General features: G+C 55.9%; 3 protein-coding genes across 6 annotated transcripts in view; 1 reads left to right on the plus strand and 2 right to left on the minus strand.

Annotated features, from left to right (window-relative positions):
• Nucleotides 1-43: 43 nt before the first annotated feature.
• EIF2B1 (eukaryotic translation initiation factor 2B subunit alpha) overlaps nucleotides 44-25,542 on the plus strand; it is a 59,559-nt gene continuing 34,060 nt past the window's right edge. The window contains exons 1-9 of one of the 3 annotated variants that reach the window (XM_084867462.1): nucleotides 44-200; nucleotides 898-999; nucleotides 1,809-1,945; nucleotides 2,031-2,147; nucleotides 2,999-3,111; nucleotides 3,414-3,482; nucleotides 4,029-4,104; nucleotides 4,712-4,837; nucleotides 5,336-6,109. In XM_084867462.1, coding sequence (XP_084723588.1) covers nucleotides 188-200; nucleotides 898-999; nucleotides 1,809-1,945; nucleotides 2,031-2,147; nucleotides 2,999-3,111; nucleotides 3,414-3,482; nucleotides 4,029-4,104; nucleotides 4,712-4,837; nucleotides 5,336-5,500 — 918 coding nt within the window. In that variant the 5' untranslated portion in view covers nucleotides 44-187 and the 3' untranslated portion in view covers nucleotides 5,501-6,109. Of the gene's footprint in view, nucleotides 201-897; nucleotides 1,000-1,808; nucleotides 1,946-2,030; nucleotides 2,148-2,998; nucleotides 3,116-3,413; nucleotides 3,483-4,028; nucleotides 4,105-4,711; nucleotides 4,838-5,335; nucleotides 6,110-25,542 lie in introns of those variants that run through there. The other 2 variants (XM_084867461.1, XM_084867460.1) reach the window with 2 other exon arrangements.
• DDX55 (DEAD-box helicase 55) lies at nucleotides 6,422-13,136 on the minus strand. The gene is made up of 14 exons (XM_084867433.1): nucleotides 12,961-13,136; nucleotides 12,823-12,873; nucleotides 12,653-12,739; nucleotides 12,099-12,190; nucleotides 11,952-12,014; nucleotides 11,213-11,362; nucleotides 10,402-10,591; nucleotides 9,537-9,619; nucleotides 9,078-9,209; nucleotides 8,658-8,750; nucleotides 8,186-8,300; nucleotides 7,649-7,817; nucleotides 7,050-7,336; nucleotides 6,422-6,854 (listed from the first exon to the last, which is right to left on the minus strand). Exons 1-14 carry the CDS (start codon nucleotides 13,066-13,068, stop codon nucleotides 6,678-6,680), a joined length of 1,797 nt encoding a protein of 598 aa, XP_084723559.1. The 5' UTR covers nucleotides 13,069-13,136; the 3' UTR covers nucleotides 6,422-6,677.
• TMED2 (transmembrane p24 trafficking protein 2) lies at nucleotides 14,451-21,484 on the minus strand. 2 transcript variants are annotated; one of them, XM_084867318.1, is made up of 5 exons: nucleotides 21,189-21,484; nucleotides 19,473-19,665; nucleotides 19,017-19,037; nucleotides 16,760-16,867; nucleotides 14,451-15,867 (listed from the first exon to the last, which is right to left on the minus strand). In XM_084867318.1, the coding sequence occupies exons 1-5, from the start codon at nucleotides 21,366-21,368 to the stop codon at nucleotides 15,743-15,745; spliced, it is 627 nt and encodes a 208-aa protein (XP_084723444.1). In that variant the 5' UTR covers nucleotides 21,369-21,484; the 3' UTR covers nucleotides 14,451-15,742. The 2 variants fall into 2 exon arrangements, with proteins under 2 accessions (XP_084723444.1, XP_084723445.1); XM_084867319.1 differs by lacking the exon at nucleotides 19,017-19,037.

The raw sequence follows: 25,542 nt of genomic DNA on the forward strand, positions 1-25,542 counted from the left end.
TGACGTTGGCGGTTGGGCCCATACCCAGCGCGACACCCAGGCCCCGCCCCCCGCGCGCCGGAAGTGGAGTGCGGAGCGGCGCGGCGCGCTGTCAGACTCTGAGATCCCGAGCCGGCGCGGTCGCGGGACGCCAGCGGGCAGCACGGGCGGCTCCGGGCCCCTCGGGCTCCGCGGTCCGGAGGGCACCATGGACGACAAGGGTAAGTGGGGCCGGGCCGGGCCTGCCGGGTCTAGAGCGGGGCCGCGCAGGGGTCCCTGCACCTCGCACGCGCAGGCTGGGCTCCGGGAGAGAGCGGCCGCTTTCCGAGCTCCGGCTGCTCGGCTGGATGTGGTTCCTCTAATCCCTCTCGTGGTCCTGGGTCCGGGGGCTGGGCCCTGAGCGTGTCCGCAGACACCCCCGCTCCCCACGCTTCTTGGCCTTGCAAGCCTTCGCAGTCCTGATCTCCCCGCAGGCGGAATAGGAGTGACTCTTGAACTGTTGAATCTGGCATTAGAGTCAGCAGAATAAGGCGTGTTGGATGTGCTCGCCTAGTGTGGTTATCAAAGCGTTTTTTAGGAGATAATAAACTAATACACATGTAATGTTCACGTTAAGCAAATAAAAGGTGGTTAAGCAAATACAAGTAAATAAGTCTGCATTGAATAGGCGTGACCTAGCATAGACTGTCTGCAGGGACGGGTACAGGAGACACTGGTAAGGTGGTTGAGTGGGGTTCTCAGGACGCAGGGTCCAGGATAAGAGGGAGAATGGCCCCTAAGTCTCATCTGTGCCCCCATTCGCCATTATCCCCTGACAGCCAGACACCTGCGCAAGAAAGCTGTCTAAGGTGAACGGTGATTGACAAGCTCTCTGGCCTCGAGGAGAATTTGATGCATCACTTTTTCCTCTCTTCCCAGAGCTAATCCAGTACTTTAAGTCTCAGATGAAAGAAGATCCCGACATGGCCTCGGCGGTGGCTGCCATCCGGACGCTGCTGGAGTTCTTGAAGCGGGATAAAGGTGAGGGTCGCCGCGGCGCACACGGGCCCTAGGACAGTCTCCCGACATCTGTGTCCCTGTCACCCCGAGCTCAGCTTCTTCCTTCCCTGTTCTCCCTTTGACCCTGAGAGAGCCCTCAAGTTAAATTCTGGCATTAAGTCCGTTCATCCCGATCGCCTGCCAGGTCAGGCATTCCACGTGTGAGCATCCGGGGAGAGCGAAGAGGAATAATGAAGCTTCTTTAATCCCTGGACATCGTGTCTCCATCTGCTCCCAGTAACACCCAAACCCCTGGTTCTCGCTGCTCCGCCTCCCAGACCTCACCTGCCTGGGCTACTTAATGTCCTCCGTTCTCTCTCTCTCTGTCTCTCTCTCTCTCTCTTTCTCTCTCTCTTACCTGTGCTTTGGCCAAGCTGGCCTCTTTCTCAGACCCAGGTTGTTTCCATCTCGTGGCCTTTGCCCCTGGGACCTGTCCCACTGGATCTTATGTGGCTGGACCCTTCCCTCTTCATTTAAAGGGCCCCCACTCCTAGAAGCCATGCCTGCTCGCCTGACCACAGCTTCACCTTGCCTATCATTTTTCTCTTTTCTGTCCTCATTACTCTGTAATTCCCGTCCCGATTTCGCTGGGTACCCGTTTCTTTTCTGCCTCTCCCACTAGAGAGTTCATCAGAGCAGCGACCCTGTCTGTCGTGTTCCCTGGCGTCTCTCTGGCATCTAGACTAGCATAACTGTACATCGTAGATGAATGAGTGAGTGAGTGAATGACAGACCCACCGAGGGCCTGTGATGCGAAGGTGAGCGTCACGTTTCTCATGTGATCGGCCCAGGGGAGACGATCCAGGGCCTGAGGGCGAACCTCACCAGAGCCATCGAGACCCTGTGCGGCGTGGACTCCTCCGTGGCCGTGTCCTCGGGCGGCGAGCTCTTCCTGCGCTTCATCAGCCTCGCGTCCCTGGAGTACTCGGTGAGCCGCCGCCCGGGCCCTCTCCCGCGGCTCTCCGGCTGCAGACCTTCCCCGCTTCTGCCTCATCCTGCCCTTCCCCTCCTAGGACTACTCCAAGTGTAAGAAGATCATGATTGAGCGGGGAGAGCTTTTCCTCAGGAGGATATCGCTGTCGAGAAGGAAAATCGCGGACCTGTGCCACACTTTCATCAAAGACGGGGCGGTGAGTAAGGGGCCGTGGTAATGGAGCGAGGGCTTTGGAGGGAGGACTCCAAGGTGACTTCCTGCCTCTGCCGTGCTCCCTGCTGAGTGGGCGGAATATCAGCGCCCACCTCGCCGGGTGGTTGTGAGGATAGCCAGGCGGTGTGTGTAAGGACTGTGTGCTGGGCCTGGCACACAGCAGGCACTACATAAATGCAGGTATGATCGTAGACGGTTGTCACTTTAAACGGGCAGAGAAAAACACGGGGACAGCGTAGATAAGCCGTGACTTAATGAGATACCTTAAGTGATTATGTTATGGGACGTGTACTGAGTTAATACAAAATGGACACAGCAGCTCCTGTCACTTCCTGGTAAAGGCTGGCACTGGGGTGAGATGTTTTTATTTTTATTTATTTTTATTTATTTATTTATTTTTTAAAATATATTTTATTGATTTTTGTACAGAGAGGAAGGGAGAGAGATAGAGAGTTAGAAACATCGATGAGAGAGAGTCATCGATCAGTTGCCTCTTGCACACCCCCAACTGGGGATATGCCCGCAACCAAGGTACATGCCCTTGACCGGAATCGAACCCGGGTCCCTTCAGTCCCCAAGCCGACGCTCTATCCATTGAGCTAAACCGGTCCCGGCGGGTGAGATGTTTTTAATCTCATTTCACTGCTGTGGCAGATGCTCGGCTGCCAAGTGTTGATCAGGGAAAGACAGGAGCTGCGAGCGCAGTGGGCCGCCTGGCCCAGGGCTAGTAAGACTCTTAGACGCGTCTGCATCCTTCCCTCGGCATCGCCCTCCAGTGCCCAGGGCGGGCGGGGCGGGCCGGCCCTCTGACGGACGGAGCGTTCCCGCCCACAGCGGATCCTGACCCACGCCTGCTCCAGGGTGGTCCTGCGGGTCCTGGAGGCGGCCGTGGCGGCCAAGAAGCGCTTCAGCGTGTACATCACCGAGTCGCAGCCGGATTTGTCCGGGCAAGTACCCCCCCGGGTCCGGGGCCCGCAGCCGGTCTCAGGGGCGGGCTGTGGGCTGGAAGCCACCGCGAGGAGCAGGGCAGGCCCCGACTTGCAGCGTCCCGCGCTGCCCGCCTGCTGGCGCCGGGGAAGCCGCGTGAAGCACCGGAGGGGGTGTCGCCCTGCGGCCCAGGGCTTGACCTACCAGCGAGGTCAGGGGTCTGCAGGTTTCCATCCGCTGTTTCTCGTCAGTGACGTGACTGGTCACACACCCCTCTGGAACTTTCTGGGTTTTATCTGATGCTCTCAAATGCCATTTTCAGGAAGAAAATGGCCAAAGCGCTGTGCCACCTCAACGTGCCCGTCACCGTGGTCCTGGACGCCGCTGTGGGGTGAGCGCCCGCGTCCCCGGCTGCGATGCCGCGTCCCCACCCACTCCCAGGGCCGGCGGAGCACCCAGCTCTTAATTAACAGCTGCCAGACGCCCGGCTGGAGGACACCAGCGGGCGGTGATGGGCAGGGCTCAGCCTGTGGTGCCAGGGCAGGGGGCAAAGTCGGGGTCAGGTCAGTGGTTGGCTTCTTCGTCTCCGCCACGCCACTTACCCCGAGGCCACGGGCAGTGAGCCCGAGACCACAGGAAAGCCCCTCGGAGGGACCGCGTGGGGAAGCCGGGCTGCAGGCTGCGCCTCTGGAGCGTTCTCCCGCGGCCGAAGTCCTGCTCGGGTTCGCACATCTGTGCGCACTGGGTGGCAGCGCGGCGTGAGGTCCGGATGGAAACGGGTCTCACTGCGCTGGCGGCAGTGCCGGGGCCGCCCGTGTGTGCGGGGCCCAGGAGCACGGACGGCGGTTACAGGGGAGCGCACCCCGGGAGGCAGCGTCAGGCTGTGCAGGGAGGCTGCCGAGCGGAGGGAGGAGTAACCGCCGCCTCACTCCCGCAGCTACATCATGGAGAAGGCCGACCTCGTCATCGTGGGCGCCGAGGGGGTTGTGGAGAACGGGGGCATCATTAACAAGGTAGGGGCCCCCTCTGCCCGGTCCTCCCCACTGCGGGGACATGCCTGACCCAGGGCACGGAAGCGTGCGGTGTGTGTGGTTCAGTCACGTGATCCTGCTTAGCCCATCCGCTTGCTTCCCGGTCCCAGTAGCCATTGTGGTGGTCGGTCCAGTTTTGGTAAAACTCCCTGGTTTCGGAGACTCATCTATAGATGTAATTTCTATTCCCCAAAAATATGTTTTAACTGAAATTGGGTCTTTTCAGTTGGTTTTCTTTTCTATTGAGTATGTCTGGCATCAATAGAACGTGTTAAAAGGTCTCTATCCAGCCCGGCCGGGCCAGTGTGGCTCAGTGGCTGGGCACCGGCTGTGCGGTGCCGGTCAGGGCAGGTCACTGTGAGGAAGTGGTGTTTAGTGGCTCTGACCTGCATTTCCCTGGTGACTCAGGGCCCAGAGCGTCTTTCCCTGAGTTTATTGGTGTGTCTCTGGGAGAAGATCCACTTTGTTTTTCTTTTTTAAAAGCTCCTCTTGGGTTCCACAGTGAGGTTACACGTTACGATCACGCGTGTGCTTTCTGTTGCCTCCGTGCCTGCCGTCGGCCTCACCGGCCCCCTTCCTGTCTTCCCAGATCGGAACCAACCAGATGGCCGTGTGCGCCAAAGCGCAGAACAAGCCCTTCTACGTGGTCGCCGAGAGTTTCAAGTTCGTCCGGCTCTTCCCCCTGAACCAGCAGGACGTCCCCGACAAGTTTAAGGCAAGAGCTTGACGCAGGTGCCCCTTCAGACGCGTGCGTTACTCCCTGCCCAGTGGGGACCAGGAGACAAACGGGTGGCGGTGAGACCCAGCCTGACTTGCCCAGAGTCTCAGCCTTCGTCTCCCGCGCACTGAGCACTGGCCGCGGCTGCGGGGGGGGATGGGGGGGGTTGGTGGTGAGTGTGCAGGCCTGGAGCCACTTCCTGACCACGTGCCTGTGGCAGGCCCTGTCCTCCGAGCTCCGAACCTCAGAGATCTGCGCAGGGGAACAGCATTGGCAGCCTACCACCGGGGGTAGGCTGAGCAGTGCCCGCCCAGAGGGAGGGGACAGGTGCCTGGGCTTCTGTGGCCAGGGACCGCCGTGACCGCCCACAACAGCAGCGCCCTGGTATCAGTGCGCCCAGCTGGCCTCTCCCGTTTGGGGACAGTGGTGGGGCCAGCCCCCGTGCAGAGCCCTGAGCGCGTGGCGGGCAGACTAACATGGCTTCTGTCTCTGCAGTACAAGGCGGACACGCTGCGGTCTGTGCAGACTGGACAGGACCTCCGAGAGGAGCACCCGTGGGTGGACTACACGCCCCCCTCGCTGATCACACTGCTGTTCACGGACCTGGGCGTGCTGACGCCCTCGGCCGTCAGCGACGAGCTCATCAAGCTGTACCTGTAACGGCTTCCTGCCTCAGGGGACGGACCCCGGTGAGCTGGCCAAACGGAGCCGTTTTAATGGAGATTTATGGACTAGGGACTTAAAGTCATCATTTTGGTGATTTTTTTATCCTTTCCAGTCCTGTTTGAACATGTTCCCGGTTCCCGTAAAACAACCTAAGCTGTACTGATGGTTCCCAGAAACTGCCATTCACTTCCTGTTTCTAGAAACACACGTTAGACTATTGGCTCTTAACCCTCCAGACCCCGCCCCTCGTCCTCTGCCAAGGCCCACTCACAGGGCAGGCCTCCTCACTGCGCAGGCGCCCTGCACCACGCGGCGCCCTGCACCACGCGGTGCCCTGCACCACGCGGTGCCCAGGAGGGCAGGTAGCACCGCTGCCCCTGGTGGACACGAGCCAGAGCGCAGCCCGGGGGGCATCGAACCAAAGGAGCACCCCAGCCAACCCAGGCGCGCTCACCGCCAATGACGCCTCCAGACGTTTGGAAACGAAAGTTGTGTCTGTGAAAGATGTGGATCTTAACAGGTTTGGGACCTGAACGTTTAAAAATTGTACGTGAATGAATGAATACATTCAGCATCTTTTCAATAAATAACATGAGACACTGACTGGTTTTGCATCAGCACTGCGCGCTGAGCCAGGCCTCACTGTGGACACAGTGCCACCTCGTTCATACTGAGGGTGTGGTCAATAAGGCGTCATCTCCCAAACAGGACTAGCTGCCCCGACTTTTCAGATACTCCCCTGTAACAGAGTCCTGGGGGCCGTTCTTAGAAGGAAAACCAGGCCACTGCCGCTCTGGGCCGTGTCCTGTGCCCTGCCCCACAGGGACCCCGTGGCCCGCGCACTGCCCCAGGGAGCTCAGGGGCCTGAAAGCACTAGGGAACTTTAAAAAGCCTGAAGTCAAGTCTACACCAGCATCAGTGCATTAAAAAGAGTGTAAAATAAGCTCTTTAATTATAGGCGACCATCAAAATAAATATTGACATCTATTATTTACACCAGATAAGTCCCACCTCCCGCTGGGCCTCAGGCGGGCGTGTCTGTGGTCAATCGTTCCTGACCTGAAGGCCCCCCCGCCCTCCCAGCCTGCAGGACAGCACGCCGCCCGGTCCCGGTCCCGGTCCGGGAAAGGACGCAGCCACGTGCCGGCTCCCCGCTCACCCGAGCCCCGGATCAGCCGTCCCCCTCCACATCGGAGACCCCCAAACCCTCGGTCCTGACGGGCCCCCTGGCGCTCGTCAGCAGCCCCTTCTCCAGCTCCTCCTCCGTGATCCTGCCTTTCCTGAACTTCCTCAGGAGCCGCGTGTCCTTCAGGAGCTCCTCCATGTCCTCGTCCTCCAGCTCGGAGTCCTGCAGGGGGAGCGAGCCGAGCGCCTCAGTGACGGAGCCGGGGAGCCGCTCTCATCAGGAATGACTCGCTCTCAGAGCGGCTCCCCCGGGCACAGGGCGCCCGTCACCACCTAACAGCGCTGTGAGCGCCCGGGCACGTCCCGTAGGAGACACCCCGCAGGCCCCCCCACAAATTCCAAAAGTCTCCCACGTTACCTCTTCCCTCTTCCTCTTCTTGTTCATTTTCTTCTTCTCCCTCTTGGCTTTCTGCTTCGACCACGCTTTGTTTTTGACGAACCTCCTCCTCCCTTCGCTGTCGGTTTTCTCCTTCCTCTGCTCCAGCAGCTTCTGCCTCTGCTTTTCCCGGATCTTGTCTCTGAACGGGATGGTGTCCGTGTTGATGTCCACGGGCACGAAGTCCGGGAACTGCTGCCCCCTCAGCTCCGGCATCCGGGGCATCTTCAGGAGGGCGAAGCCGCGCGCGAGGGCAGCGAAGTCCAGATCTGATGCGGGGAAGCCCAGGGTGAGACCCGCCCGGAGGTTCCAGATCCTTCCTCTAACCAACGACCTCACCATCCACTGTAGCTCCAGTCACCACGTCTGTACTAAACGGAAAACTCGGCGCCAGTCCATTCCCTCCACCCACACCCTGGGAGGACTCCGTGGTGTTTACACACCCTGGGAGGACTCCGTGGTGTTTAGAACACAGCGCCCGACACAGGCCCAGCATTTATAAGCCAGAGCAGCCTCACACCGGGGCCTGCGGGAGCGCAGCCGCTCGGACAGGCCCAGCCGCGTGCCGACGCCCGACTCACCCTTGAGCCGGAAGATGAGGCTGCACTCGTGCTTGGCGTAGGCCTGCACGAAGGAGACGAAGGCGCGCATGCCCTTCTCAAACACGGCCCGGTCGGCCAGGGCAAGGGCCCGCAGCTTTGGGAGGAGGTCGGCCGTGTGCTTCTGCGGCTGCATCTCCTGCAGGGGGCACTGCGGAGACACACTCACTTCCTGCCCCGAGGCTCCCCCAGAGCCAGCGCCACGGAGACCGAGGGCCAAACAACCCCCGGCATCTCCGATCAGAGGCAGCGAAGCCCAAGGCCAGCCCAAGTGCTCTACTGGACCCGAACGTTTAAAAATGTTACGTGACCACTGGCTTCTGGTTGGCAAGTGAGGCAAAGCTGGGTCCACGTTCCCACCCGTGTCCACCAGGGACACCGCTGCCCCTGCGATGAGGCTGGGGAGACCCTCGGCCCTGAAGCCCAGGTTCCCGCACCAACATAACCAGCCGGGCCCTGTGAGTCTGCACCCGATTTAACCCCCGACCCCGCGCCAGAACGGGGCGAGAGGCGGCTCACCTTCTGGTTGATGGCGAGGAAGTTGACGTAGGCCTCCTCCATGGGCAGCAGGAACACCAGCGCGCTGCCGCCGTGGCCGATGCGCGCGGTGCGGCCGCAGCGATGCACGAAGGCGCTGGAACAGGAGGGACATGGGCATGCGGCGGCGGCCGAGCCAAGCACAGGCCCGGGGCCACCGGGGCCCCCGGCCACGGCTCAGTCCCAGCCCCGCCCTGACCAGGACACAGGAGAGTCAGCGACTACATATCCACCGCCCACCAGACAGGACGCTGTGAGCACTGAACACGGACTACAGGTGTTCACATGGATGCTCATCCGGTGGGACAGGCTGGAATCGCTACCGAGGGCCGTGATACACCCTCTCGCCTGTTTCTGCCGTTAGAAATACCCTGTGACTCGGCATTTTGTCTGCCTGCCCCAGACCCCTATTTCCAGGCGGTTCCCAGCGGAGAGCAGCATTCGGCCGCGGTACCTTGCGCTGCTGGGGGGGTCGTACTGCAGCACCCAGTTCACCTCGGGGATGTCGATGCCGCGGGCCATCACGTCGGTGCACACCAAGACCCCGCTGGGGAGGGAGACGGCATGGTGAGCGGGAGCTGCACACCCCGGCCAGCAGCCTCAGCGCTCAGGGAGGACAACGGGGGGCGGGGGGGGGGTGTCCCGGAATCTCTCAGTGACCATGACATGCAGGTCCCTGCTCTTACAGAGCTCACAACCTCTCAGGGAAGTGGGCACAGCACAATGGCCGGGCAGGACAGAGGGACAGGTGCGCACCTGCACAGGGAAGACGGGATGACTGGGGGGAGGGGAGGGGGAGGGGCAGCAGGGAATGAAGGACGCCGAGGCAGAGGGACACTCGCGGCCGGAGAAGCGCCGTCCCCACCAGGCCCACCTCTGCAGCTGGCGGAAGCCCATGAAGATCTTGTTGCGCTTGAACTTCATCTTCCCGTGAATGCACATGACCTCCACGCCCTTCACCAGCGCCTCCAGCGCCTTCCCGTAGTATTCCACGCAGGCGCAGGTGCTGCGAGGGGACGGGGCTCAGGCGGGGCCACCGGCCTCCGGGAGAAGGCAGAGGGCTGTGCGTGCCCACAGCTGACGGGGGGCCCCAAGCTAAACCCCAGGCCTCTCTCCCACAGCTCCCCCCAAGCACGGGCTAAACGCCCAGGACACATCCCCACGCCTATCGATGATGGAGCGAGGGCTCTCCTGAACCCTGAGAAACGGACTAAACTGAAGCCGTCTTTCATAACAAAAACGATGACATCTTAAATATAAAGTTTCCTGCTTCCCTCTGGGGACCGGCTTCTTCCCCAGGGCTCAGCACCGCCCACCCGGCCCGGAGCGCTACCTGAAGAAGACCAGGTGCTTCTCCTGCTTGTGGTTGCGCAGGAAATGGACCAGCTGGTTAAACTTCTCATCTGCCTTGCACACCTGCAACGAGAAAGGAAAACCAGTAAAACACACACAAATGCACTGACGATCCCCATCCCTACAGCCAATCCTATAGCAATCCCTATAGCCAATCCCCACAGCCAATCCCTATAGCCAATCCCCAGAGCCAATCCCCACAGCCAATCCCTATAGCCAATCCCCATAGCGAGCGATGCTCCGTCTCAGCCCTAACCCTAAGAGTCTGCCTCCCGCACACACAGGACGTTTGTCAGACGCCCATCAGGCAGCCAGCTCCGAGCGCAGTCCCAGTGAAGAAGTGAACGCTTCCCAGCACACTGCGTTAGCTCAAAGCAGTGTCTCTCTCCTCCCAGCTCTGCGGAGGGGGAGCTGGCAGATAACATTGCACGTATTCGAGGTGTCCGGTGTGCTGATTGGACACACGTGTACAATGAATGTGAGACGAGGGCCACCATCCAGGTAACTGCCTGGCTGCTGCCCAGCCCGGTGTGGCTCAGTGGCCGAGCGGCGACCTCTGAACAGAGAATTTAACTGGCTGAATTGCTGGTCAGGCCACATGCTCAGGTTACGGCTGATCTTCAGCAGGAGGCAAGGAGGCAGCTGATGGATGTTTCTCATCAATCTCTTTCTCTCCCCCTCTCCCTTCTTCTCTGAATTCAATAAAAACATGTTTTTTAAAAAAGGTAACTAGCAATACCTATCTCCCATTGAGAACCCGTCCCATCTGGCCCTTGGCAAACGCAAGCACCCCCGGCACCGGGCTGCGCCGAGTGGCCGGGGCGCGGAGCCCCCCAGGGGCTCACCATGTAGTGGTTCTCCAGGCGCGAGGGGGTCTTCTGGGTGCTGCTGGCCGCCGCGCCCTTCTCCTTCACGGACACGCGCACGGGGTTCCGCAGGCCAGCGCGCACCAGGCTCTCCACCTCCTGCGTCTGCGTGGCCGAGAACAGCCCCGTCCTCCTCTGCTTGGGCAGCAGCTCCAGGATGGTGTTTATGCTGGAAGAGGGGCGCAAACGGAACCCCCGACTTACCGGCACGACCAGCAAACTTTACCTTATGATACCAAACATTACATTATGTTAAACCCGAAAGGAATGACCGCAGTACTGACAGCAAATGTCACTGAGGTGAGATGATTTATGCCTTTTATTATCTTCTGTGTTCTCACTTCGCGTTTCTCTATGTAAGCACATGTTGTACTTCCATAAAGTGGGGCAGTGCGAGGAGAAAGTGAAATTAAGACAAACTTTCTGAGACTAAAAACCAGTGAACTGCCCATTTTAAATGGGTGAATTGTAAGACATAGGCATCAGATCCCAATTGAGCTGTTTATTAATACACGTGTGCGTGCACACACAGACACACACACACCCCCAAAAAAACAAAAAAAACACATGTACACCAAAAGGTTGAGGGTTCGATTCCTGGTCAGGGCACATAAAGAGGCAACCTATCAATATTTTTCTCTCTTCGTTTCTCTAAACATATCCTCCGGTGAGGATTAAAGGAAAAAATAAGAAGAAAAGATGAACTGGAGTTTATATTGTGCGGTAGAATTTGAAGGAACAATCTAATGCCGTGAAATTCACGTGTCCAATCGAGTCCAAAACCCAGTACCTAGCCTCGAACCCCATGTCCAGAAGTCTGTCCGCTTCATCCAACACCAGGACATCGAGGGACCTCACGCAGCTGGCCAGGTCCAGGCCCTCGGCCTTCCTTCGGAACATGTCCTCCAGGCGGCCTGGCGTCGCCACAATGATGTTCCCCCTTGGAGAACAAAGTCAACGTGGCCACACGTCCTGATCTTGGGCGTAATTTGTAATTCCAAACACCACGTTTTATATCTGGCCCCTCAAAGGCCCCCTGATCCCCGTGGAGAGAGAGGAGACTCATGAGTGGGAGGCCAGGTGGACGGGAGCTCCAGGTGCCGGGCAGGTCGGGGATGACAATCCCAAGCCCCATTTTAGACGCGTCTGCAGCGAGTGGCTAAGACGCCGGGGCGATGAGGCAGACTAGTGTATGTGCGTGGATCTGGGGCTCCGGGCGAGGTCAGAACCTCCAGGAGGGCTGAGCCACTGAGAGAGCCCCGAGTACCAAAGCAGCGCCCTGGGCCTGTGTAGTCTCGGGGGAGAGCTGGGGGCCCACAGCCCACACCTCCTGCCCCTGCAGGGGCAGGGCTCGCCGGAGGGAGGGTTTGGGAGGGCCGGAAGGAAGGCGCCAGAGGGTGAAAAGGAGACTGCCAGGAGGAAGCACGGGCTGGGAGGGCGGTGCCTGAGGGGCGTTCGGGTTAAGCTGAGAGGATCATCCATTCCGCCTGGGCTCAGCGCCCAGAGCCGGCAGCCGCGATCACACTCACCCGTGCTCCTTAAACCTCGAGACATCCTCTCCGGGATTCCTGCCTCCGATCCAGAGGATCTGGCTGAAACAGGAAACGGGTCCAGAGCAGGCCAGGCACAGCCCGGCCCGCGGCCCGCGGCCCGCGGGGACCCGGCACCCCCTTTACCTGAACTGCGGGAAGGGCTTGGTGAAGTGCGCCAGGACCTCGTCTATCTGCACAGCCAGCTCTCGAGTGGGCGTGATGATGATGGCTCCCACCTGCCCACGGGGATGGACGGACACACACACACACACACACACACACACACAGGGAGTGGGGGGGTGAGATGCCATGAGCAGTGCACGGGGCCTGCAGGCTGAGCACATGCACCCGGACCCTCCATCTCTCGGCCTGGGCTCGCCCAGCAGCCCGGTCCCTGTGCTTGTCTGCTATTTTTCCCCCCATATATCTTACTGAGTTTTTACAGAGAGGAAGGGAGAGGGATAGAGAGTTAGAAACATTGATGAGAGAGAAACATCGGTGTCAGCTGCCTCCTGCACACCCCCCACTGGGGATGTGCCCACAACCAAGGCACATGTCTTTGACCGGAATCGAACCTGGGACCCTTCAGTCCGCAGGCCGACGCTCCATCCACTGAGCCACACCGGTCAGGGCCCCCTTTGCTGTTTAAGCATCTGCCCAGCCTCCAGCCACTGGGAACAGCCCGGGGCTCGCCTCACCTGATGCCTCTTCAGCTTCTCCTCCCTCCGCAGGAGGATCTCCAGGATGGGGATGACGAAAGCGAGGGTCTTCCCGCTGCCCGTGACCTGCGGGGGGACAGGGTGTGGTGGGCGGGCGCCCGCGGTCCCTGGCGGGGGGAACCCGGAGGGCAGCCCGCACGCGGACTCACCGCCTCGGCAGCGACGTCCTTGTTCCTCAGGAACAGCGGGATGGCGGCGGACTGCGGAGAGACGGAGGCGCCGGTCGGAGGAGGGCTGCACGGCCGGCGTGCCCCTCCGGCGGGCGCCTTCCCCACCCCCGGCGGTACCTGCACCGGCGTCATGTGGGGGAAGCCCAGCTCCCGCAGCGCGCCCAGCACCCGGGGGTGCAGCGGCACCGGCAGCGACTCCCAGGACCCCTCCGTCACGTGCTCCATAGCGAGCCCCGCAGCCGCCGCCCCCCGGACGCCTCCGGAACCCCGCGGCGAGCACTTCCGCTTCCGGCCGCCTACCGGTCCGGCGGGGAACCGGGCCCGGGCTGCTGAGTTCCGGGCGCGGAAAGGCGTCCTCGCCGCCGGCGCCTGCGAAGCCGGTCAGGGGAGTGAGAGCGGCGGCGGGGCCGGAGGATGCGCGGCCGCCGGGGCGCGGCCACTCGGGCGGCGGTTCGGCGGGAGGCCCGCCTCACGTCCTCCGCCGTCGGAGGCAGATGGCGGCACAGACCGCGTGCTGGCCGAGGACAGCGGGCAGGACGGACCCCGGCCGAGCTCCAGGCTAACAGCAACGCAAAAGAGGGCTGATGGCGGGGTCCAGGGCCCGGTACGTAACAGATGTGTGCTTCCTAGGAAGTTGCGATCGGAGTCCTAACTAGAACCCTGTGGCGTCCCTGTCATCATTCGCTGGCGCCGTGGGCACTGGGCGAGCTTCAGTGCTGGGCTCGGTGAGCACCCTTCCCAGTTAGCGCCGGCTTCCTCCCTCCCTCCACCGTTTCCCAATTCCCTCTCAGCGGGCCTTCCTGCCCCACAGCCCACCCACAGCCCATGTTTCATCTCCCCCTCCGGAACGGAGGGTTTTCCTCTTCACCCCAGTGGCTACACTGGCAGTACGTACACAGCCAATGTTCTGGGATGAATAAATATCTTGAAGTGGAAAATGAAAGCCCAAGGTAACATTTCCACTGAAACTTGTTCACCTCAAAACACCGCCCACCACTTTCGCAGACGGGACTTGCAGAGCGAGCGCTGAAAACAAAGCCTGCGTTTGGGGCTCTACTACCTTCTGGACCTTCTCCACGCCTGTTTATTTCCAAAGTAAGAACATCGCCCAACGTAATGGCGGTTTGAGGACTGAATGAGACGGACGGTGTGGTGGTTAGCTTCCTGCCAGGTGCTCAGGAAGGGCCAGCCTTCTGTGTCGCTGCCGGCCTGGTGTCAGGGAGAAAGGAATCGTTCCTAGCGGCAGACTTATTTTCTGGTCTCTTCACCTGGGAGCCTTCAGCAAATCTCGCTCAAACTTATTCCCCACATCCGTAAACCAATAGGTGGATGAATAAAAATCACCCAAAACTACTTTTTCCACATGAAAAAAAGAGCAAAGATGTTAACACTGACCCATGAAAGAAACCACACAGGGAAACCTAAAATTGGGCTCCTTTTCACTATCATCTAGTTACGGATATAAAAAGGAACGCTCAGAAAAAAGGGACATGTCTCATTTCAAATACTGGAATATAATAAATGTGAGTTAATATATAAAACAATATAATTGCTTCTCAGCCTTTTGGCTAAGATCAAGTGTAATATATAAAACAGAATACAAAGACTGTTTTTAAAAAGAATTGTTTATTTACTGAACCTGGGGCAGATTCGATACACAACCAATTTTAAATTTACATATTTTAATTCCATTTTGAAGTGTTTTCTCACACACGCAGAAAAACTGGCATGCAACAGTGTCCTAAGGTGGAACAGTCACCTTAAGCTGCTGCAAGTATCGTCACCCAAGGTTGAAAAAGTGTTTATCCTGAACATGAAAACCTGTAACAAATTTAAATTAATTATATAAAACTCGTTACTTGTAGTTTTACCTTTGCAAAGATCAAAAAAATGTACAAGTAACTAAAATACATCAGTTTACAACATAATCTTGGATCATCCCCACACCAAACCTGATGCTCCTTCAATTTTAAACACATCATCAGAGACCAAGAGGAAGTCATCTTGTTTTATACAAATAAAATCCACATGTGCCAAAAAAGACCCCAAAAAACAAAACCAGAAACCCCAGCACTGACAGTGCTGTCAGTGCCCTCATTAACAAGTGGCCAAACGCCGCTGATCGGAACTAAACAGTGGCTCTCACTCACTGCAACGAAACCCAAGAGGCTTACCCACGTGCGCGAGAAACCCACGTTTCCCCAATTCCGTGGATGCAGAGCTCCCACGCGCCCAGAGTGAAGTGTGTGCCAGCACGGAAAGTACAAGGGCTGCCCTCAGCTGAAACACCCAGAGAACTGGCTCTAGTAGACTTCTTACAAGGTTAGGCAGAAATCAAAACAGGATAATTAGTGCTGTGTCATCAATGTGTAAAGGTGAAGTCCTGAAGATCAAAGTGAAAAGGGGGGGGGGGGGAGGGATATTATCAAGTGTAAAAGGACCAACCTGGTAGCACAGCGCTCTGCCATTAGGTGGGTAAAAATGCCGATTCCGACTGTTGTTTCTCATAAGAACTAAACAAAATGAATCTTTAATGACTTGAACTGCAAGATAAGGGGCCAAAAGATTGCAGTCATTTTAGTGAAGTGCTGTCCTGAACAAACGGCATTTTAGTTTGGAAACTAACGAAGACGTAAGGAGGACTACATGCCTACATTTCATTTACAGTGTTCAAGCTCTGGAAGGGCCTGTAGAATGAGGCAGAATTCAAATAAACTGTGCCAATCAAATGTCAAATTCTCACTATCACTTTCCCAATAGCTATTAATCACAAAGAAACCTAGGCTGTAAATGTACAATTCAGAAAATAAAAACGTATGAACTAAATGACATTATAATGACCAAGATGTTTGGTAAACAGTGAATTATGAGTTTCGGATCATCAGGAAAAAAAGGCTTTTTAAACAACCCTCCGGACTTCGAAGAATCTCTTCAGGTAGTAGATCTGTCCCAATGTCATGGCAACTAAAACCAGCGCTTCAAAGAAGGACCAGAGGACCACTCTGCTGTTTGTGTTGTCGTTGACTGTGGAGGATAAACAGATACACAGCATTTAATAACGGTGACAGAGAAGCTGGAAAAGCACCCACTCTTACCCCGTGTGAAGTAATATCGCACACATTCCTGGCACTCAGTACTTCTGTCCCCAAGCAACTCAACAGTTAGAAGCAGAGAATTTTAGACTTAAATGGACCTTTAAGATTCAGAGTGCAGTCACATCTGCTTACTATGTATGGGGAACCGAGAGAGAAAGTGGCTGGCCCAAGGTTACCCTTCTAGGGTTAAAATCCAACCAACATTCTTTCTCACTCACATCGAAGTGTCCCTACATTATAATCTTTTTTTTTAATCAGAAAACTGACTTTTAACAAAATTAAGAGATTTCAAGATCACCATTACTAAATTAAAGACACTTTAAAAAACAAACACACACACACATTTATTGAGCACCTACTGTAGCGGCATTTGTTCCAGGTGGGGGAGATTTCTGTTTCATGGACCAACACTGACAGTTACTACTAACCTGGAACGAGTCTCATGCCTTTTCCCGCTCATTAGCTAAGGATTTAAATCTTAAAGTAACAGGCATGAAAAAATATATTTTATTTTTATATTTTATTCTGCTCGATTTATATCACATTCAGTTTCTGATCAAATTCTATAGCCTTAACTTTTTAGAATTACTAGGCAGACACAGCACTCAAATCTCCTTTCCGAGTGATTTTCTTTCTCTAAACTCGAAGGATCCCCACAAGACTTGTAGTCAGGGGAGCAATGTCCCAATAGTAAGCTGGTGTGGTCGAAGCTCTACCAACACGGACACTCAAAAGCTATCTGGACCAGGAGCTTTTTTAAGTCAATGCTCCGTATGATGTTTGCAGACCTCCCAGCTGCGGCCAGCAGCTGTGTGACTTACTTGCTCTGTGTATCCTCTCCCGCACTTCCATGTACTCCTGCTCGTGCTTCACAGCTGTCATGGCCACTGCCAGCTCGTTGATCATCTCTTCCAGCTTGTTCTGGTGAGCTGCAGGAGGGTTGGAAAACAATCAGCATGGGTGTGGAATCTCTTTGAAAAATACGCATAAAGCAATCAAAATATTCCTCAGAGAAGACGTACAAAAGCAGCTATTTTTAGAAATCCAAGAGGCTCCAACATCATTTTGGACCCCTTATGACTTAATTCTCTACACATTTTTTAAAATCCCATTCCTAGTAAAAAAAAATCTTTCAGGGTAGAAAACATACCATACAATACTTACTAACTAGAGGAAGACCACCTCAGAAATGTCTCCCACTGACCTGCTGCTGGTGAAGCTCTCTACTGACTGCTCACCAAGGAGGGGAACGTTAGGGAGGGGGAGCAAAAATATCAAACGATGCCGAAACCGGTGTGGCTCAGTGAATAGAGCGTCGACCTGCGGACTGGGTCCCGGGTTCGATTCTGGTCAAGGGCATGTACCTTGGTTGTGGGTACATCCCTAGTAGGGGGTGTGCAAGAGGCAGCTGATCGATGTTTCTCTCTCATCGATGTTTCTAACTTTCTATCCCTCTCTCTTCCTCTCTGTAAAAAATCAATAAAATATATTTTTTTTTAAAAACATATCAAAGGAAGTCCCTGTAACACCCTAGTGCTATTCTATAAATATTTATACTAAAATTAAAATCTACATATTAACTCTAAATGTTAATTGAGAAGCAGTATCAAAACAGACTCAATCTCAGAAGCTGAGCAGAGAAAAACATTCCTGGGAAAACGCACAGCCGCTCAAACGTCCACTCCGAGCCAAGCAGCCACTTCACTCGGCGGGAGCAGCAGGCACTGCCAGTGAAAGCGCTCGGCGGCACAAGGCCCAGCACCGGTGCTCCTGGGCAGAACTGGGTACCAGGGGAGCCCACGCTCTGAGGAGCACGTGTACGCTTGCAGGCTGCACTGTCTGATGGCCACGAGGAAAGGGCAGGAAAACACACCAGGAGGTTCCCACTGGAGGGTCTGGTTACCAGGGCCGCACTGGGCTTCATGGAGAATTCCAAAGCCCCCCAGGGACCCTGCATCCTGAGGGGAGCCCAGGGCCGCCACTGTAAGGGCTGGCTGCAACTCAGCCTCCCTCGCTCGATCCCCTTCCCTCCAGGAGCAGGGTTCCACATCCTGACTAAGAACCACTGCTTTAGAGGAAGGCGTGACTTGACAGCTGCCATTCATTGACATTAACAAGGCAAAAGCAAGAACTTTACATACCGTGTTAAGGATTATTTAGAGGCTAATTCAATATTCACACTCATCAGCCAACAATGTCTAACTACTTAGAAAGGACTAACTTCCAGAAAGCACACACACACAAAGCCCTGAAACTCCCAATTCTTCCTGAAAACCAGCCAAGTTCTACCCTGTAAACGGCCCTGAAAAGCAAGCGCAGGATTACTAAGCAGAATGAGTCTCTGAATCCAGAGACTTCACAACCTAACGCGCACTTCTTTAGGATGTAAGTCCTCTACTATCTGCTCAATACCTACGACAACGCTATCGGCCACAGCAGGCAATGTGCTGGCTGCTCCCTTCCAAATCCCTACCTGCTCTGTGGTAACAGCCCCTCCCCCCCCCCCATGCTAATGTGCTGCTCCTGTAAACAATCCATCCAGAAGAATCCACTGAGGGCTCAGTGCTGGTCAGCTGGGGAAGGAAAACTGATCTAGCAGCAATGTATGGTTGAAAGAACTTTCATCACAAAATCTAGACATGGCTCTTAGCACTGTATTGTATATCCAACCAAGTTTCCAGTTAGAAAGCTTTAGTAATCATTAAAACAAGGCTATAAAATACTTCCTACAAAGTCAATAGAACCACTTGCTATTAACTGTGTTTGAGACTTCTACTTGTCCAGTTATAGTCGAATAGTCCACCCCTCCAAGCATTTAAAAGAAACAAATGGTAGCATTAAATGTCAATGGCTCTGTTCCCAGGGATACCACTTTAAAATGGCCTAACCTGTACCCCCTGTCAACCAAATAAACCACCAAAACCACCACTCCAATGAGATGCAGGGCTGCAGTTTTTTCATTAAGACAAAACACACTCTCATGCCAACAAACGGAGGTTAGAAAGGAGAGCAGAAGTTAGGTAACAGCCAGCAAAAATGTGCAAAAGGCAGGATGCCGTCCAAAAGCAATCCACGTACCATCCCAGGTGTCTCCACCGCCTAGAGAGAAGTTTAAAGGGTGAACACAAAGATAGAAGAGAATGTTCGGCTAAACTAGTCACGTACACAAACGAGCAAACGCAGACGAAGTGCCAGGTCTGGCAAATCAGAGAACGAGCCCGGAGCCCAGGGACCCTGGTGTCACTGCAGCACCACGTGCCCAGGCTGCCGCCGGGCCACGTGGAGAACCAGAATGGAAACGTGAATTTCCAGAAACTTCTGTGACTTAGGAGCTCGGGGGACATAAAAAGTGTATTTCACAAAAGGTTCCTGACTTTAAAGACAGTGAGTGAAACAAGGGAGGGGGGTTTGGAGGAAAAAGGACAGTGGATGGAACCAGAGTAAGAAACCAAAGGGAACGCTCCAGCAGAGGATCAGAGTGTGCAACACCAACCCCCCTCCCGGATGGGCCGTGAACCTGAGCGTCCGCCTCACCTTCCGTTTCCATGTCCTGCCCTTTGGGGGCCTCCCCGATATCAATGGTGAACATCACGATCTTCGGAGTCATGGTGGACATCCTGTTGCTAAAGCAGAACTTGTATGTCCCGTCCATGTGAGCAGCGAACGTGTACTTCCCGCTGGACTCCCGGTCCCCTTTATAGATCCCTTTGTTGTCCGGCCCTGTGATCTGGAGGAGGGAAATGCCGACGTCAGGGAAGATTTCAATATGAGCATCACAGTGACTTCCACTGGCTGAGGAAATGGGAATTTCAAAATGCAGCCTTCACTCAGTCCATCCACAGGGGGACGGGAGCTCCCGGTCAGGACACAGGCTGGGTTTCTAATCACCTTTCGACTCGGACTGCATCTTATTCAACCTAAATGCAGCCCCTCAGAAAGGAAAACACACCTCCCGCACCGTCTCTGCGGCTGGCGCCTCCAACGGCCACGCACACACACAGCCACTGCGCCCTCACCAAAAGCAAGAAACCTCCCCGCGGCTCAGGGGCTGAGGGTCCACCTAAACACAGGAGGTCACAGTGCGACGTGCCCTGACGGGGTGCAGGCCGATCCCCAGTGTGGGACACACAGGAGGCAGCCGACCCCCGATCCACGGTTCTCTCTCATCATTGATGTTTCTCTCTCTCTCCCACTCCTTTAGTCTGAAATCGATTTTTAAAAAAATACTTTTTTTTTTTTTTTTTTAAGCAAGAGCCTCTTTTAACTAAGACTTCTGAGCAAGGTGCACTCCTAGGTTTTCCTGGTAACTACTTCCAGCCAGAGAAGGCCATCTGTGTTACCGGGTGGAAATCAGGAGGCCACGCTCTCATGCCAACCAGCTACCCATGGCGGCTGGCCTCGCTCACCGCCTACAAAGCCCTCCACTGTCCACCGTGGAAACCAACAGTTGGCCTCTGTCATTTCCACGGTCACTCCTTCCAGCATCCCTTAAGCCTGGACTTCCCTTGCGTGGCGTGGGAAATCCTTACACCCAAGTAATCAATGCCAACGCGTGAATGCAAATATTAATTCCATGTGACCACAGACCAATAAAAGTGTTAAGGGGGTCATTCCTTTGGGTTAAAATAAAAGTATGCAGACTTCGGGGCTGGTTTCTTAGTAATCTCCGGTTCCCTCCAGCTACTCCACCGCAATCGCTACTCTTAAAATGCATGGCCCAACTCCATCCACCTCCATCCCAGGCGGCATGTGTCACTCTCCACCCAAAACTGGTCAAAGCGGGTGAGCCACGCGGGTCGTTTCCGGGGAAAGGAAAGAAGAACCGCCCGGCGTCCCTCGGTAACTTCCGATCCGCTTTCCCCAAAGTTCCCACGGCGCGTGCCCACGGGAATCCGTGTCAGGACGGAAGGCGGCCGCTCCCGGGACGGAGTCCCGCCTCCGCTGCGCCGGGCTGAGAAGCGCCCTCCGCCCCGGGCGGGCGGCCAAGCCCGGAGAGGTCCCCGGGCGCCCGCCGTCCCAGCTGTCAGCCGGCGCCGCGGACGGCGCCCCGGTCCGATCCCAGGGCCGTCGGGGCCCCGCACCGCGCGGGCGGCGGGGAAAGGGCCGAGCCGGCGCGGCCGCGGCGGGGGGCCGGCCTCTCCAAGGACCCGGGCGGCGGCCTCCATGCCCGCCCCCCGCGCCCCGGCCGCCCCCAACCCCCGAGCGGCCGCGCGCCCCCGCCTGGGCCGCGGGCAGCGCGCGCGCCCGCACCTCCACGTCGATGTCCAGGAAGCCGCCCTCCGCCACCTCGAAGATGAGGCCCATCTTGGTGCCCGAGGTGACCCGCTCGAAGAAGCACTCCTCGGCGTGCGCGTCGATGCTGACGAAGTAGCCCGAGGCCGTGGCCAGGAGCGCGGCCACGAGCACCAGCAGCTCCGCGAGCGTCACCATGGTGGGGCTGGGCCCGAAGCCACGTCCGGGACTGCGGCCTCCGGAGCCGCCGCCGTCGCCGCCACCGCTGCCTCCTCGGCCGCCACCGCCTCAGCTCCGCCCCTTCCGGCTGCGCCGCCCGCGGGGGCTGATGCGGGCGCCGCGGATTGGCCGGCGCCGGCAGCTGCCACGTAACGGACGCACGGCGGCCGGCGAGGGACACGGCGGCCGGCGGCGGCCCCGAGCCTGGACGGTGGCTCCGACGGACCAAAAACCGTCGGCCCCGCGTCCTTTACCCCATTCGCGCGCAGCCTTGAGTTCACGTGGACCTCGCAACAAAGCAAATAGTCCCCAGCCTCGCCTGTCCGCCCGCAGTACCCTCTTTGGGTTGTTCAGAAAGACTTGGAGGCAACAGTAGGTGTGACTGCATGGAAGGACACATTTGCCAGGGCTATCTCAGATAAGGGTTTAATCTCCAACAGTTACAGGAAACTCAAACAACTTTTTAAAAATATATATTTTATTGATTTTACACAGAGGGGAATTGAGAAGGATAGAGAGTTAGAAATGTCGATGAGAGAGAAACATCAACCAGCTGTCCCTTGCAAATCCCCCACTCGGGATGTGCCCACAACCAAGGTATGTGCCCTTGGCCAGAATCGAACCCGGGACCCTTCAGTGCGCAGGCCGACGCTCTATCCACTGAGTCAAGCCGGTTTCGGCTCAAACAACTTAACAAAAGGAAGATAAACAGTTCAATCAAAAAATGGGCAAAGCACCTAAATAGACACTTTTCAAAAGAGGACCTACAGAAGGCCAGGAGGCATATGAAAACATGCTCAAAGTCACTAATCATCCGAGAGATGCAAATCAAAAAAAGAACGAGTTAACCATCTCACACCTGTCAGAATGGCTCTCATCAACAAATCAACAAACGACATCCTGACATGCTCCTACTCATCCCTCAAAGCCCAGCTCACACGTCACTTCCTCTCCTCTGAATCCCTCTGCCCGGCACCTGCCCCTTCCCCTGTGCTTACGCTGCAGATCTGTGCCTCCTGGGTTACGGTTAGTTACCAGCCTGAGCCCTCTCCCGTCTCCACCCCCCTATGAGGTGCTCTCAGGCCCCCGGAGGCCTCGCTCATGACAAGTTAGTTGAATTTTTAGAACCGGCGAACTGGCCAGGGGTGCGGAGGTCTAGGTTGTTGCTCCAGCTTTGCGACCTTAACTGTCACATCACTGCTGTCTTTGTCTGTAAGGGAAGAACTGTCTTTATCTGTCTTTATCTGTGGAGGGAGGAACACCATATGCCTTCTTCTCTGGTTAGGATCAGATGGCACCATATGTGTGCATGAGCTGTTTGAGGGGCTGTTTCCTTTTTTATTTATTTCTTTTTTTTTACAGAGAGGAAGAGAGAGGGATAGAGTTAGAAACATCGATGAGAGAAAAACATCGATCAGCTGCCTCTTGCACACCCCCCACTGGGGATGTGCCCGCAACCCAGGTACATGCCCTTGACCGGAATCGAACCTGGGACCTTCCAGTCCGCAGGCCGATGCTCCATCCACTGAGCCACACCCCTTAGGCTGAGAGACTGTTTCTTAAAGACATCAGGCGCCGAAGCCGGTTTGGCTCAGCGGAAGAGCGTCGGTCTGCGGACTGAAAGGTCCCAGGTTCGATTCCGGTCAAGGGCATGTACATTGGTTGCGGGCACATCCCCAGTAGGGGGTGTGCAAGAGGCAGCTGGTCGATGTTTCTCTCTCATCGACGTTTCTAGCTCTCTAGCTCTCTCCCTTCCTCTCTGTAAAAAATCAATAAAATATGTTTTAAAAAAAAAGACATCAGGCAACAGAGGGCAGCAATGGCCAGTTTCCCACTTTCGGTGTGGAGCACGGGAGCAGTGATGAGCCTGTCCTGGTGATGACCTTGTGTGAGGGGAACCAAGAGTTCTAGCAGTGTCCCCCCCCCACCCCCGCTCCCCCATCCCTCTCCGTCTGGGCTGGGCAGTGGCTTCCCCCGGCAGGCCGGTTCGGCGGTGGTCCTCGGGGAGCTGTCATTGCAGGAGGCTCGCTGAGCCGGGAGCCTGCTCCTGCAGCCTCACCGACCCACCTCCACGCCGCTGTTTCTTATTAACTCTCTTCCCGCCTCAAATACCTGCAGAGGTTTCCTATTGCGTTGGATTAAGCTGATGGACGAGCCTTTTGACTTCCCGAGAGAGCCAACTCTGCAGAAAAGCGCCCAGAACAGCCGGCCGGCGCGGCTCAGGGCCTGAGCATCGACCTACGAAGCAGCGGCTCGCAGATTGGTTCCCACAGGTGCGGGCTCCATCCCCGGTGTGGGGCGTGCAGGAGGCAGCCCACCCTGATTCTCTCTCATCATCGGTGTTTCTCTCTCTCCCCATCTCCCTTCCTCCCTGACATCAATAAAAAATAAATTGAAAAGTGCCCAGAACACCTCTAGAAATTAGATATGTTCACTTTCATCTCTGGATGAATTAAATAACATTCAAACTCCACCTGTCAGGGGTTTAAAAGGTGGACAAAGAGTTGTCTGTTTCGGGGTTTTATTTTCTAAGTCAAGGACGCAAATTTAAATGCCTTCAGGGATCAGCCGGTTTGTATGCATGACAGATGGCACCAGCTTAAGGCAAGAGGGAGGGGTGGGGCAGTGTCAAACTGTACCCTTGATGCTGGACCCAAGTACATTCAGCTCCAATTTTTAAAAAAATGTATTTTATTTATTTTTTTTACAGAGAGGAAGGAAGAGGGATAGAGTTAGAAACATCGATGAGAGAGAAACGGATCAGCTGCCTCCTGCACACTCCCCACTGAGGATGTGCCCACAACCTTTCAGTCCGCAAGCCGACGCTCTATCCACTGAGACACACCGGTTAAAGCTCAGCTCCAACTTTTGAAAAGCACAGGGGTGGCCACGCCAGAGACACAGCCAGAAGCCGTCTGTGAGCGTGTGTTTCACAAAAGTAGTTGCTCTGTCAAATGGTTAAAAAGGAGCCGGTGCCGACCACAGCGCCGTCACCGAGCACTGGCTCTCTTCGGTCCGTTCCTGCCTCCCGCCGGGTCTTCCTTCCGGCATCACTCATGACTGCGCGTCCGGGGTCTCCCCGCACTGTCTCAGGAGGAAGGCAGAGGGAGACAGACGTGTGCTTTAAAATCATTTAGGTCCCTTTGTGGTTTAGACGCTTTCATTTTTTATTTTATTTTATTATTGATTCCAGAGAAGAAGGGAGAAGAAGAGAGAGAGAAACATCAATGATGAGAGAGAATCATGGACCAGCTGCCACCTGCACACCTCCCACTGGGGATGGAGTTCACAGCCGGGGCCTGTGCCCTGACCGGGAATCTAACTGTGACCTCCTGGTTCACAGGTCGGAGCTCAATCATTGAATCACACCGGCCGGCAATAAAAACTTATTAAAGAGAGAGAGAGAGAGAGAGAGAGGGAGAGGGAGAGATCCTGGGTTTGGTTCCGGTCGGGGGCACAGGCCTGGGTTGCTGGCTCGATTCCCAATGGGGGGAGTGCAGGAGGCAGCCAGTCAATGATTCTCATCTTTGATGTTTCTATCTCTTTCCCCCTCCCTTCCTCTTGAAATAAAACATATTTAGAAAAGGAAAAGAAAAAAGAGAGGAGAGGAGCGGACAGAAATTGCTCGCCTGCTCCCACATGCCCCTCCATCCTGTCCACCCTCCATGCTCAGGACGGTTCTGAGACTCTGGCTGCACAAGTCCGCCCAGACCTGCCCCACAGACCCCGCCACCAGCGTGGAGTCCTTGCAAAGCCGGCCAACCTGAGCCATACCCCTCTTCCTCCTTTTCTGCCTCACTTCCCTCTCCCTGGCTCTGGTCTCCCTGGCACTACCCTCTCTTTTAAGGCATTAGCTCATATGTTTTGTTTTGTTTTAAGGAACCCAGACAAAAGCAATGGGTGATTTAAAATATATATATTTGTATTGATTTCAGAGAGGGAAAGCTAGAAACATCAGTGATGAGAGAGAATCATGGACCGGCTGCCTTCTGCACGCCCCCCACTGGGGAGGGAGCCCGCAACCCAGGCCTGTGCACTGACCGGGAATCGAACCCAGGACCTCCTGGTTTGTCGGTCGACGCTCAACCACTGAGCCAAGGTGGCCAGGCAAAGGCCCTGTCTCTTAATACCACCACATTGGGGGTCGAGATTT

The sequence above is a fragment of the Pipistrellus hanaki genome (genome assembly GCF_964339955.1).
Source record: "Pipistrellus hanaki genome assembly, chromosome: 19".
NCBI lineage: Eukaryota > Metazoa > Chordata > Mammalia > Chiroptera > Vespertilionidae > Pipistrellus > Pipistrellus hanaki.